The sequence below is a fragment of the Urocitellus parryii genome, chromosome 2 (assembly GCF_045843805.1).
Source record: "Urocitellus parryii isolate mUroPar1 chromosome 2, mUroPar1.hap1, whole genome shotgun sequence".
In the NCBI taxonomy this organism is placed as follows: domain Eukaryota; kingdom Metazoa; phylum Chordata; class Mammalia; order Rodentia; family Sciuridae; genus Urocitellus; species Urocitellus parryii.
Window position 1 is genome coordinate 38,009,241 of NC_135532.1, and position 14,068 is coordinate 38,023,308.

Below are 14,068 nucleotides of genomic sequence, written 5' to 3' on the forward strand. Positions count from 1 at the left end.
GTGGGTTTTGGACTTTAATATGCCTGTGTAACACTTAGAAGCAAAACTAAGTAATGACCCTGAGAACTAGAGAGAAATCTGAATGATTCAGGTCTGTTTATGTTTGTTTGCTTTCTATCTGTTGTGTTGCTTAGGTTAATTTGCAGTCCTAGTAAATCTAGAGCATCTTGTTTCCTTTCTCTTTTTGAAATCATTCATTCATGATTATAGAGACCTAGACAATTTTCAGTGTCACTAACATCTAAATCAATTCTAGTTTATTTTACTTCTGGTACCAATGAAATTAGTCAGTTGTAGCAGATTGGTTATGTGCTGAGACTAGATTATTGGTAAAAGTATATTGGGGATCCTTACGACCACCTTCAGGTTTTATGATTCACTAAAAGGGCTTGTAGAATATAGAAAAGCTGTTACACTTGTGCAATAGTTTATTACAGCAAAAAGAGATTAAAATCAACAAAGCCAAAAGGAAGATAGGATGAGGGTTGAGGAAAATGCGGGTGCAAGCTTCTAATTGTCCTCTCCCAATAGAGTCATATTAAGTTAGGGCAACACTTAATTCTCCCAGTAACATTTATGAATTGTTGCTATCCAAGGGAGTTCCTGGACCTTGGTGTCCAGGGGTTTTATTGGGGGTCAGCCACATTGCACTGCCTGTGTAACTGACCTTTCTCAGCCCTTCCCAGAGGTCAAATTGATATAGCATGGCCTGAGGCCTGAAGGGATCAAAAAGAGGTGTTTTCTGTAATTAAATTGTTAGCATAAACTATCTGGCACAGCCCAAAGTGTCACATCTACTAAAGAGAACATTATCAGACTCACACTATCTCATAGGAGCTGATGAAGCGTCAGTCCTTTCTTTGGAATGTGCAGAAATTGGGCTGGGGATGTGGCTCAAGCGGTAGCGCGCTAGCCTGGCATGCGTGCGGCCCGGGTTCGATCCTCAGCACCACATACCAACAAAGATGTTGTGTTCGCCGAGAACTAAAAAATAAATATTAAAAAAAGTTCTCTCTCTCTCTCCTCTCTCACTCTCTCTTTAAAAAAAAAAAAAAAAAAAAAAAAGAATGTGCAGAAATTGCGCACCCAAAGTCTACTGAGTTATTCTTTAATGAATATAAGGACTTAATGTATGTATATAATTAATTGCATTTTGATTCAACTCCAGTTGTCTCTGAAGCCTGTGTGAAGTTAACATTCCATAGCCATCTAGTCTTCTAGGAAATGCTATATATAGTAATAGTTTTCAGTAATGGTGCTTAACAGGACATGATTTGTTAGCATATTACTGCACTGAAGGTAGCAAAAATCCATGAAGTTCTTTTAGCTGAGCATATCCTTATTGTAAGACTGTTAGAGATTTCTCTGTGGCTCACATTATACAAGTTTTCAAGAAATATGTTAATTCAAAAAATTGACCCTGTAGGGATTTTAATCTTGGTATGTGGGTGTATCTATCCTGACTGAGTTATCTGCTTTCTAGCAGTCTTCAAGCATCTGAAATTACAGGTGAGGTAAAGTTGTAAAGGTTTTTAGCAGCAAAAAGCAGACATAAATGGTGAAAAATAAAGTAGCCCAGACTGCCAAAGGCTTTGTTGGTGTATGACTAATTAGTTTATTAACTAGCAGGAAATAAGTACTTTCATTGAATATTAGTGATCATAGAAGGCCAGATAGTTTGGCATAGAATTCAAGAAAAGGAAAACCAAGAAAAATGAATAGTAGAAGGATAAAGTATGAAATAGCAGAAGTAGTTCAAATGGGAAAAGACACCAACAAGCAAAATTAAGAACATCAAAGACATTGGTTAGGCTGGGGATGTGGCTCAAGCGGTAGCGCACTCGCCTGGCATGCATGCGGCCCGGGTTCGATCCTCAGCACCACATACCAACAAAGATGTTGTGTCCGCCGAGAACTAACTAACTAAATAAATATTAGGAAAAAAAAAAAAGACATTGGTTAGCTGTTAGTCTGATAATAGAGATAAGGAAACAAACTGAAGGAAACAGAAGAAACTAGAATCATCTAATAATCTTATGCTGTGAATTTAAAAAATTTTAAGGTTTCTTTAAGTAATGAAGGCCCAATAAGTTTCTTTAAATAATGAAGACCTGATATATTTCAAAAAGCAAAACTGAAGGGAGACTACACGAGTGTGTAGTTTCAGAGGTCTAAGACCTAGCTCTAGCTTACTTTCACCCTTCAGCCTTTGAGATGGTGTCATGGAGACCCCACTGAAAACCATTCATTAATCTCCGTCTAGAATCCTCATTATCTAAGCCTCTGTGTATTACTTAGGGGAAAAAAATGGTTTTCTGCTAATAGTTGGAGTCATGTAATGAAACAAAGTTACATTTCATTTAGGAATCTCTTAAACATAGCAGAGCAGACTATCATTCTGCACAGGATTCTGTTTTACAAACATAGTTTTTTCAGAATTTTAGTATTGTGCATTTTTATATTATTGGGTGTATTATTATGGTAAATTTTTAAAAGCAGGATTGTTGGATCAGAGTGAATGCATTTGTAATTTTTGTCACATATTGCCAAATTCCCTGATTTTTAGGGGTTATGCCATTTTGCTTCCCCACCAGTTTCATACAAAAGTGACTTTCTCCGTTGCTGTGCTATAGAGTGTGTTGTCACATTTGAAATTTTTGTTTATCTGATAGGTAAAAAACTATCTCAGTTTTAATTTACTTTTCATTTGTTATGGGTGATGTTAAGCATTTTGTTTGTTTAAGGGACATTTTTATTTGTATTTTTGCAAATAGACTTCATATTTATGATCTGCTTTTCTGTGACATTTTAGTTCTATTTTGCCTACGCTACCACTGAGCCACAACCCCAGCCCCTGTTTTGACAGTTTTAAGTGATTTTTTTTTGCTCCTTTCTATAACCTGTGCAATAATAAATAAACTAATTCTTCTCTCACCTCATCCTTACATTTTTGAATGTGTAATCATATGTCTTTTGCCAAATTTGATACATTTCCCCCCATTATTTCATCATGTTTTTTCGAGCTGTTTCTTTAGGAACTGTGATGACAAAAATGTTAGTTCTGTCATTATTGTGCTACAAGTCCTATGGGCTCTGCTCATTTTTTTATGTTTTTTTTTTTGTTTGTTTGTTTTTATTGTTATTCAAATTGAATAATTTCTGTTGACCTAACTTTGAGTTCATTGTGGTTTTTCCTGTCATGTCTTCTTTTTCTTTCCCGAGACTTTGTTTTTTGTTTCAAACATGTTCATAATTGCTCACTGAAGCATTTTTATGTTACTTTAAAAATCCTTATCAAATCTATCTCAGTGTTGGCATCCATTGACTGTCTTTTTTATCTTTTGTGTTGAGATTTTTCTGGTTCCTGGCAGGACAAGTTATTTTTTTAGTTGTTCCTTGCACATTTTGGTTATCAATGAGACTCTGGTTTCTATAAACCACTCCCTTCCCCACCCAGGTACTGAGGATTGAACCTAGAGATGTTTGAGCTATATCCCCAGCCATTTTTATTTTTTATTTTTAGAGGGTTTCACTAAGTGGTCTAGGCTAGCCTTGAACGTGGGATCCTTCTACCTCAGCTCCTGAGTTGCTGGGTGGTTTCTATAAATCTTTTTACTGCTACATTAGATAGTAGCCAAATTTTGTTAACACACAAAGCATCTACAGATACTTACAGCAAGGTGGACTCACTGTGAAAGATGGGTTCAGTTCTCAGGTACAGCTTCTTCCATCCTTTTCTGATAGAATATTTCTATTTTCTCAGAACATAGAACATTTACAAATTATTCTTTCACTGTTATCCTCACATTTGTGTTAGTTCTTGATTTACAATGAGATATAGTAAATGCTTATTATTAGTTTTTGTGGGTCTTTTTTTTTTTTTTTTACGTTTTCCGAGTCATTTGTTAGGTGAATGAAGCATATGTTATAGAAAAGGGTTTAACATATTCTTCTGTAAATGTTCAGAGAGTAAATATTTTAGGCTTTCCAGGCCATATGGTCACTGTCCCATTGAAGTAGATTCTCTACTAAAGTCTCACATAGGTTTGGGATAGGCAGTCCAGACAAAAGCTAGAATTTAATTTTTTCTCTACTTGCAGGTAATTTGAAGTTATTAATATTTTTGGACTCCTAGTAATGCTGGGCATGTGGACTAAATATAGTTTTATTTGTTCCTTCTTATTCAGATCTATGTTTTTCTGAAGGATATGTGAATTTGGATAGCTACTATTATTTTAGGACAACAAGATACCTTTTGTTTGGGTATCCTAATAGGAAATATCTCTGGATTTCACATGGGATAAGAACTGTATCCCTCTGTTGCATACACCAAGGAGAACCATACAAGCTCTTTGACCTTGAATGTGTTACCACGTCTCTTTTGCAGTTTTTATTTTCTTTTATGTTCATATTAGGATGGGTGAGGTCATAATTTATATCCCATGCTTTTCAGTTGAGGACGTGTTTCAAGGGCTTTGCAAACAGCTTTTTTTCCCAAATGAAGTTAAAGTGCCAAGTCTTTTCTTTGTTACTTCAGTACTTCAAAAAGTTACATGGCCAAACATGTTTGAAAATCGGGAGGGTAGATAGTTGATCTTTCTGGTGTTTCTAGACTTGAAGCAGCATGATGTACTGGCCTCATACTACTACTGTATCTGAGGTGTTTTCATGTAATTTTTAGGTACTTAATTTTGGGGAAGGAACAGGGGAAATTATTTTCTGCCTGTTGTTAAATTTATCTTATCTGATACATTTAATCACAAGTTGAGGTAGAGGTTGTCCCAGACTTCTGTGTCTCATATTTGTGAAGTGATCTGAGATAGGCATCGAGAGAAAGGTAAGATACCTGCCGTTTAACAAATTATTCACTAAGCAACTGTCTTTGCCACCAAGGTAAAACATAAAAATTTTGGTTACTTTTTCTGTCATCACTCTGAGATGTGTATTTTAGCAATCAAACAAATATGTCAATGGGTTATTCTTTTCACTTCCTGTAGATTCTTGTAGATACTGTTTGGGCTCTGTCATACTTGACAGATGGAGGTAATGAACAGATACAGATGGTGATTGATTCGGGAGTTGTGCCATTTCTTGTGCCCCTTCTGAGTCACCAGGAAGTGAAAGTTCAAGTAAGTATTTCAGATTTTTTTCTTACATAGAATTCTGTTTGCTCTATCCAATTAGCTTATACAACCAGCCTTCAATTATGTCTGTTAGCAATTATCCTCAAGATTGCTCCTGTAGTATCTCCTGAGCCCAATTTTGTTGATTTCCAACTCTTCCTCACACGAAGATTCTTTACTGAGTTTCAGAACCATATAGCCAATTGTTCTCCCCCCCCTCCCCCCCCCACACAAAATCTTTGTTTGTATGTGGTGCTGAGGATCGAACCTGGGCCGCACGCATGCCAGGCAAGCACACTACCACTTGAGCCACATCCCCAGCCCCTAGCCAATTGTTCTTGACCCCTTAGACATATCCTTAAGAACTCCTTCAATCTTTTCATTGTTATTTCAACCAAAAATGAAATGGATCATCCTCTCCCACAAACTTTCTCATCTTCCAGTATCCCTGTCAGCGCACAGCATGGTCTAATTTAGATTCTATAATTCCTCTTCTCATTTCCCATTTTGTTAACAAATCCTTTTCAATTCTTATATAGTTTTCTCATCTGTCTCTCCTTGTCTATCTGGAACCACTGATTTAGTTTAAAACTTATTTTCTTTCTCTCATATAATTATAATAGCCTCCTAACTACACAGCCTCTTTCTCTCCACCTCTGATTAGAGGTGGGTAGGTGGCTGTTAGTGATTAAATTATGATCTGTTTGTTTAAAAAAGGTAATAATTATTTGAGTGGGGGATTTTGCCTGTACTTGCACCTAGTGGCTACAATTTAATAATTGTTGCTACTGTTCAATCTGTAAATAGTTTTTCAATTATCACAACTCCACCAGTATGAATTTCTAGATGGAATTGTGTGCCTGTTTCAGTCCTACATTAAAATATTTCTGTGGTGCCAGTTAACTAATGGATAAAAATAACTTTTTAAAAAATAGTACTTTATGGGGCTGGGGTTGAGGCCCTGGGTTTGATTCTCAGCACCACATATAAATAAATAAAGGTCCATTAACAACTAAAAAATATTTTTAAAAAATAGTACTTTATGATTTTTGTTTTAATTTCCTTTTATTTTTGAATCTTTTTTTTACATAATTTTACCATAAAGTTTCTTTTTTTTCCACAAGAGACTATTGTTTAAATTTCAGAATTATTCAGTCTACTTATTGCTTTGTATAAGGATGAAATAAATGTTAAATCATTTGTTCTTTACATGTTTACATTTTCTCAGGGTTTTGAAAAATATATCATTGGTTTCATTATAAAGAAATAAACTCATGGAAAACATTTTATCCCCTCTCCAGACTGCAGCTCTCAGAGCAGTTGGCAACATAGTGACAGGCACTGATGAGCAGACCCAGGTTGTTCTCAATTGTGATGTCCTGTCACACTTCCCAAATCTCTTATCACATCCAAAAGAGAAGATAAATAAGGTAAGGCATGGAGTCTCCTCACGGTTTTTCTTTCTCTTTGTATCTTTCATTTTTCACCACCTCCTTCCTAGTTTCTATTTCTAGATGTTTGTATTTTTCTTCAAAAACCACTACAGTAGAAAATTGTTTAAACCCACTCTATAATTGTTTTATTTTAGCTTTTAGTTGCTTCCTGTGAGTACTGCCCTGATCATTACAGAAGAAAAAAAACAACATTTTTAGACTGCTTGGTGTTTTTACAGATTGAACAGTAGCAACAATTATTAAATTGCAGCCACTAGGTACAAGTATAGGCAAAAATCCCCCACCAAAATAACTATTACATTTTTTAAACAAACAGATCATAATGTATTCACTAACAAAATTAGAATGTGCCCTAAGATGGAGTGCTTAAATTCAAAGATCATTTTTAAAAATGCCTTTTTTTAAGATTTTTATGCTTTGGAGCTGGGTGCACAGCGGCTTGGGAGGCTGAGACAGGAGAATCGTGAGTTCGAAGCCAGCCTCATCAATGGCAAGGTGCTAAGCAATTCAGTGAGACCCTGCCTCTAATAAAATACAAAATAGGGATGTGGCTCAGTGGTCGAGTGCCTCTGAGTTCAATACCCGGTATCCCCCCAAAAAGTCACATTTTATAGATACATTTGTTATAGTGAAGAGAAAGAAGCCAGAAGTTTTGGGTGAGTTATATTTACTGAGGAAATTTAAACCACATAGGTGGGTTTTATAACTTAGTGTATTCTGTAATTGGAAATGACCAAGAAGTGAAATTGCCTGACAGAGGTGACAATGGTTCTGGCCTAGGATTCGATGTGACCCCTCCCCGCCCCCATTTTTTTATATATATATTTAGTTGTTGATAGACCTTTATTTTATTCATTTATACATGGTGCTGAGAATCAAATCCAGTGCCTCATGAGACATGCCAGGCAATTGCACAACTGCTGAGCCCCAGCCCCAGACCCACGATGTGCTTTTAAAGTGAAGGTATCATGGGGGAAAAAGTTCATACAGATGTATACTCAGGTTCATTAAGCAGCTGCTTCAAAAGGTTTTTAGTTGAGAATTTGTTATTTGAACCAGAAAACCCTGAAGTTAGAATTTTCCAACTTGATTTTTCTCTGTAGTATTTTAATTAAAAGAATTTTTAAACCTACAAAAATAATTGCAAGAATAGTATAGCAAGCCCCCATGTACTCTAAACACAGGTTCACCAGTTGTTAACATCTTACCCATAGTTACATGGCAGAATAAATTTATAATTAACTCTTTCAGTCATGGAGGAGAGGGCTGGGGATGTGTGGCTTAGTGATAGGATTCTTGCCTAGCACGTATGAGGCCCTGGGTTGAATCACCAGCGTTCGGGAAAAAAAGGAAAGAAAAAGGAAAACAAAATTAACAGTAGAAGTAAAAGAATGTATACCTTTAACATTAATAGTATACTAAGCCTGTTTGTGGCTCGTAAATCTTTTAATGTCTGTAGATCCATCCTAGACTAGTTTGATGCTTGATTTCTATAGAATACTTGGACAAGTATATCTTGTTTTTGAAATAAAACAATCTACTTTTGGGGAGGGTGAAGGGAGGCCCTGCTAAGATGCTTAGGGCCTCACTAAGTTGCTGAGGCTGACTTTGAACTTATGAGTCTCCTGCTCAGCCTCCCAAGCCACTAAGATTATAGGTATGCCCCACCATGCCCAACAATTCACTTTTATTAGAAGTAGTTTTAATAAAATAATCATAAATTCAATCTTATGGGCTGGGGCTTTAGCTCATGGTAGAGTGCATCTATGTGGTATTGGGTTCGATCCTCAGCACCACGTGAAGATAAATAAAATAAAGGTCTTAAAAATCAACTGATTAAGAAAAATTCAGTCTTATAGTTGTTTCTGCCTGTTAAAGGGAAAAAATACACAAAAATGTAAGTTCCATGAATAAAGATTTTAATCTGTTTGTTCACTGTTGTATCACCATTGCCTAGAATAATTCTAGCTTATAGGTGGAAGTGTCCTAATTTATTTTAAATAGGTCTTATATACAACCAGATCACTTTTTAGATATAGTCACTTGAAAATAATGCAGGTGATTTTTGTTATATATATAAAATATGTTAAAATAAAAATATAAAAAGCTTTAAAGATACACTATTTTTTTCAATTCTAGGAAGCTGTATGGTTCCTTTCCAACATAACGGCAGGCAACCAGCAACAAGTTCAAGCTGTAATAGATGCTGGATTAATCCCTATGATTATTCATCAGCTTGCCAAGGTCAGTCATTGTGGGTTCATCATCTTTCCTAACCTGTTATTACCAAGATTTTTTGGGTAAAGAATTCATTCACTTATATTTTTTTTCACCTTTAGGGGGACTTCGGAACACAAAAAGAAGCCGCTTGGGCAATTAGCAACTTAACAATAAGTGGCAGAAAAGATCAGGTGAGTCTAAATTTTTTTTTAACTGTCACAATTGTTAATATTGGAAAGTACACTAGTTTCTTAAATTTAGATTGCTGATTGTTTTTAATCTCTGTACTTTATTTTGTGATCTAGGTTGAGTACCTTGTACAACAGAATGTAATACCACCATTCTGTAATTTATTGTCAGTAAAAGATTCTCAAGTGGTTCAGGTGGTTCTAGATGGTCTAAAAAACATTCTGATAATGGCTGGTGATGAAGCAAGCACAATAGCTGAAATAATTGAAGAATGTGGAGGTAAGAGTGGATTGATTGAAGAAAAGTAGTTGAGCACTTTTATGAGTTTATTTTCCATTGCTAAACAAAAAAACCTAAGGTTTGATACGTATAAAGAAAAAAGTCTAATTTAGCTCACAGTTTTGGAAGCTGACAATCCAAAACAGGGAGGCCTCATAACAACTCACTCTTGGGGGAACTTTTTTCCCCCTGTTACACATATTATCATGTGATTCTGTGTACCTCACTTTGGGAAATATTATTTCATGTTCTTGGAAAAGGTTAATGATTTCTTAATCATCTGTATATTTTGTTTTAATCTTACCAGTTGTAATGGTAGGATTGTTAGAACTGCGTGATGAAGTTATTACTACAAATTATTGTTTTAAAATTTTAATGAGAAAGAATAGAAATCTTATTCACTGCTCATTCTTGATTTTAGATGTTTTACTTAAAATATTTAAAAATTAGCAGTGTAATCAGATTCATAACAGAAAGTTTGAGCAACTTGCAGAATTGTTACTATTCAGTTTTATATCAATATCTTCACTTCCCTGAATGAGAGTTATAAATAGAGCACAATGCTTACTTTTATGAAGTACTGCAACCATTATCTTTGACACCTCTTTTTCCATTTTTCTGGTATGTATATTATTAGCTTTTTAAAAATGCAACTGTTCCAACATAGCATAGTCAAAAAGACATTTCAAAGAAAAATATTAATTTTTTAGATTAATAAATTTATGCATTCAATGCATGAAATAAATGTATTAGAACTGTAACTGAAGACATTGTGAATTCTGTTTTGAACTGTTATTTCTACAGGTTTGTTATGGCTGTAGGAGACAAGAACCCTATTCACAATCTTGGAAAAAATCACAGATTTAGTACTGTCACTAACTTGCCATGTAACCTGAATTAAATTCCTTTTACATCCCTGTGCCCCATGTCTATCAAGTGGAGTGTTTAGGCAATTTTTTAGACTGCCTACTTGAGGGAACAGGGTGCCTCAAAGGCTTCTAAGAAGGAAGAAATCAGTGGGATTTTGCTCAGGTTTTTATCTGTTTTTTTGTTTTGTTTCGTTTTTGTTTTTAAGACTGTCATCTTTGGGTGAAGAAAAGGGTGTTTTGAAATCCTTAGGATTTATGTACACAATTTTCATTAGTGTCTCCTTAGTATCTCCTTAATTATTTTGATATTTTTTATCAGGTTTGGAGAAAATTGAAGTTTTGCAGCAACATGAAAATGAAGACATATATAAATTAGCATTTGAAATCATAGATCAATATTTCTCTGGTGATGATGTAAGTATATATTAAAATATGATATGTTTGTGTATAAATTAAAACCTATATGTAATATATGACTTAAGTTTGTACTGTATTTCAGATGCTCCACCAATCACTTGTTCTTAAATACTTTACTCCAGAATTTAATTATAAGGTAATATTGTAGCAGGATGCAGTGATGCATGCCTGTAATTGCAGTGACTAGAGCTGCTAAGACAGGAGGATCACAAGTTCAAGGCCATCCTTAGCAACTATGGAAACCCTATATCGAAATAAAAAATAAAATAAAGAACTGGGGGTATAACTCAGTGGAAAAAGCTGCCCTGAAATTGATTCCCAGTATCAAAAAACAAAAAGCAGCTCTTGTTGCATGTGAGGACTATTAACTGATAAGAAGTAGTAACTATAGAAATAACATATATTCAGATTTTTAGATACACAGAAATTTAAGAAAGGGTTAGTTTTTAAAAATATTTCCAATTTGATTGATTGATTGATTGATTGATTGTGTGGTTCTGGGGATTGAACCTAGGGCCTTGTGCTTGCAAGGCAAGCACTGTACCAACTGAGCTATATCCCCAGCCTTCATTTCCAATTTTAAATTGTTAAATTTCTCAATAAAATTATTATGGATTTGCCGAAATGTTTTAGGTGATTAATTTATACAGAATTTTCTCCTAAGTGGTAAAGAATTAATTCAAATTATACCATAATGTATAGTATCACCATATAATCAGGACCTTTCCCCCCTTGGTTTTTTATAGATTGACGAAGATCCTAGCCTCATTCCTGAAGCAACACAAGGAGGTACTTACAATTTCGACCCAACAGCCAACCTTCAAACAAAAGAATTTAATTTTTAAGGTCAATTGAGTGCAGCATCTTTCTCATGTTCAATATGAAGCACCACCAGATGGCTACCAAATGATAAGAACAACAGCAACAAAAGGCTCCAAAACACATGCCTCTTCGTTTTGATGCTTCTAAAGCAAGCCATGTCTCAGTCACTTTGCAGTTGCCAAAAGTCACTCTCACATGGACTGTAAATGCATATGCATGATTTCCTAAACTGTTTTAGAATTCTTAACAATCTCAACTACCCTGTTTTCCCTGGTCCCTGGTGCCACATGCTGACAACTGCAGTCTCCAGTTTAAAATATTCCATAGTGGTGGCATGTCAGCTGCCCGTTGGTATTTCTTTGGAAAATGGTGCACTGTGGATCAAGACACTTTGGTATGATGCATATTCACGTTGGAAGACTGAAGAGGTGCAGTACGATCTGAGCCTCCGTCATTGTCCTCCACAAACATATTTTCATATTCTTTATGAGGAAGAATAGATTTTAAAGTACAAGCCAAATGATTTTCATTGGTGGAACTGACACAAAAAAAGTAACTTAAAAACAAGAAACTTGGTTATTGATTAAACAGATAAGTTTTAAAAAACTGTACTTCATCTACCAGTAATTGATGTGTTTATTATCTGCCTCAGAAGCCAGGGTTGGAGGAAGAACTTTAGATATGGATGGTAATGCTTTCACCATTATACCTAATTTTTGAGAACAGCAAGCCCTATTTGACCACTCACTTCAGCCTGTGTGTTCCTGCTGTTTTGAAGTAATCAAATGCTGTGCATGGTATTTTACCTGAGCTGCAACCTGTTACAGACTTGAACTTCTGTTTAAGTTGAAAGCAAGAGTCCCTGTCTACAAAGGAAAAAAACAAAACTGCAAAAGTCTAAAATATTCGTTGGTGATGTTTAAAAAAATAAAATCTTGCTTTCAGCTTTCAGGAGTTAATATTTTTGTTCTAATCTGATAATTGGATATGGTTGATTTATATTGGGTTTAAACTGTGGAGCTTTCATGTTTACTGTAATTTAGTCTTAAAACATTTTTTACTTAGTAACCAGTGCTTTTGATAATGTGGTTGGCAACAAACCAGCAACTATTTAGAAGTGTTATAAGACTTCATTCTTGGAGTATTGGGAAAGTTCACACAGATCCTACTCTAAAAGCATCTGCACTTATTAAAAAAATTCAAACAAGGATCTGTGTAGAGGAATATTCTGCAGTTATTTAACATAATAAGCCTGATTTGCAGTGATCTTTAAGTAGTTCTGCAAAATCTGGTATTACTATGTAAAGTTATTGCTTTTGGTAAATTGTCTGACCCAGTTATTAACGAACGAATATGGATTTGAAAATTTTTAAACTAAATAATTTGTGCTGTCACAGAAATGGTTTTGTTGCTCTTGTTTACTGGACATAATTTCCCAATGCATTGATGTGAAGGGATAGAAAATCTAAACTCATTTAGTTATGGGGGGTGTATTTACTGTGATGAAGATGAGACAGATGCCATCAGAGCTTTGTGAATCAACTGGGGTGTTTTCACTGATAAATAATACATAGCAGGTGTGCATTCATTACAAATATATGTATCTGCCAAGGTGGAGCCACTTTAAAGAGTGAGTTTTGTCTTGTATCTAAAGTGGATACAAGCGTATGTTTAAACTGCAAGATTTTTACTTGCTAGAGAATCTGTTTTAATATAGTGGTTTGGCCTCTGATTATTTATAGGTTTTATAAATTTTAGAATCAATTTCTCTTTAAGGTGGCTCAGATTTTTCAACTCTTGTGCACATAAAATTGAGTTGAAGTTCATTGTGCCTTTTTTTCTTTATCCAAATTTTGAGTTAAAGCTTCATATGGTAAATGCATCCTGTTCAGACACTATCGTCTAAATTTTTCAAACTGTGTGGTGTTCACTGAAAATAGGAATAACAAAATCAAATCAAATTAAGGTCACACACTTGGAGAAAACCTTAAAATACAAATTGTCTGGATATTGTGAATTGTCTCCCTTCCAAGTTTGTTTCTTCCAGACTCTCATACTTAACTGACAGTTACCTTTCAAATTTGGCACACACTGATATTAAAATTGGGCCTTTACTATGATGACTCCTATTTCCTCTTGTGTTTTAAGTGCAAACTAACATTTAAGTGAACATTAGCATCAAGTAGTGCAGACAAATGTGTGCATTTGCTTGATTCAGTTTGTTGTGACCTTACCAGTTTTGAATTGGAATTGCACCATTTCATAGATAAAGGAAACTAAGTATATTGCTGCACTTTTAAGTTTTCAAAACAGTGTTTAAAAATTGCATTGTTTTTATTTTTTTTTAACTCAGTTAAAATAGACTAAAACGTTCTTTCAAAAGAGGCATCTAAACGTGTTCTTAATTTTGTATATGGGCTTAGGTTTTGTAACCAATAAAAAAAGCTGCTATCAAATATGATAAAACATTGAAAGACTTATTTCTGAAAATAATGCTTAACTTTGGGTTTTGTATGGTTAAATTTAAATTTGGAATGATTTTCAACTATCAGACACATTGAGGTAAATCATGAATTACTCTTTCAGAGTGTATTTATATGTCTTTCCCACTATAACAAACAAGGATGACCAATAACTATGCTGGAGTATTTTGTGACAAATAATATGTACTAACAGCTATACTAATTTCCTAAGA

At 34.7% G+C, this 14,068-nt stretch overlaps 1 protein-coding gene across 1 annotated transcript in view; it reads left to right on the top strand.

The window, feature by feature from the left end:
• Kpna3 (karyopherin subunit alpha 3) overlaps positions 1 to 13,742 on the top strand; it is an 81,313-nt gene extending 67,571 nt beyond the window's left edge. The window contains exons 11-17 of the mRNA XM_026393651.2: positions 4,998 to 5,129; positions 6,425 to 6,553; positions 8,717 to 8,821; positions 8,917 to 8,988; positions 9,103 to 9,265; positions 10,454 to 10,548; positions 11,298 to 13,742. Coding sequence (XP_026249436.1) covers positions 4,998 to 5,129; positions 6,425 to 6,553; positions 8,717 to 8,821; positions 8,917 to 8,988; positions 9,103 to 9,265; positions 10,454 to 10,548; positions 11,298 to 11,396 — 795 coding nt within the window. The 3' untranslated portion in view covers positions 11,397 to 13,742. The remainder of the gene's footprint in view (positions 1 to 4,997; positions 5,130 to 6,424; positions 6,554 to 8,716; positions 8,822 to 8,916; positions 8,989 to 9,102; positions 9,266 to 10,453; positions 10,549 to 11,297) is intronic.
• Positions 13,743 to 14,068: the final 326 nt, after the last annotated feature.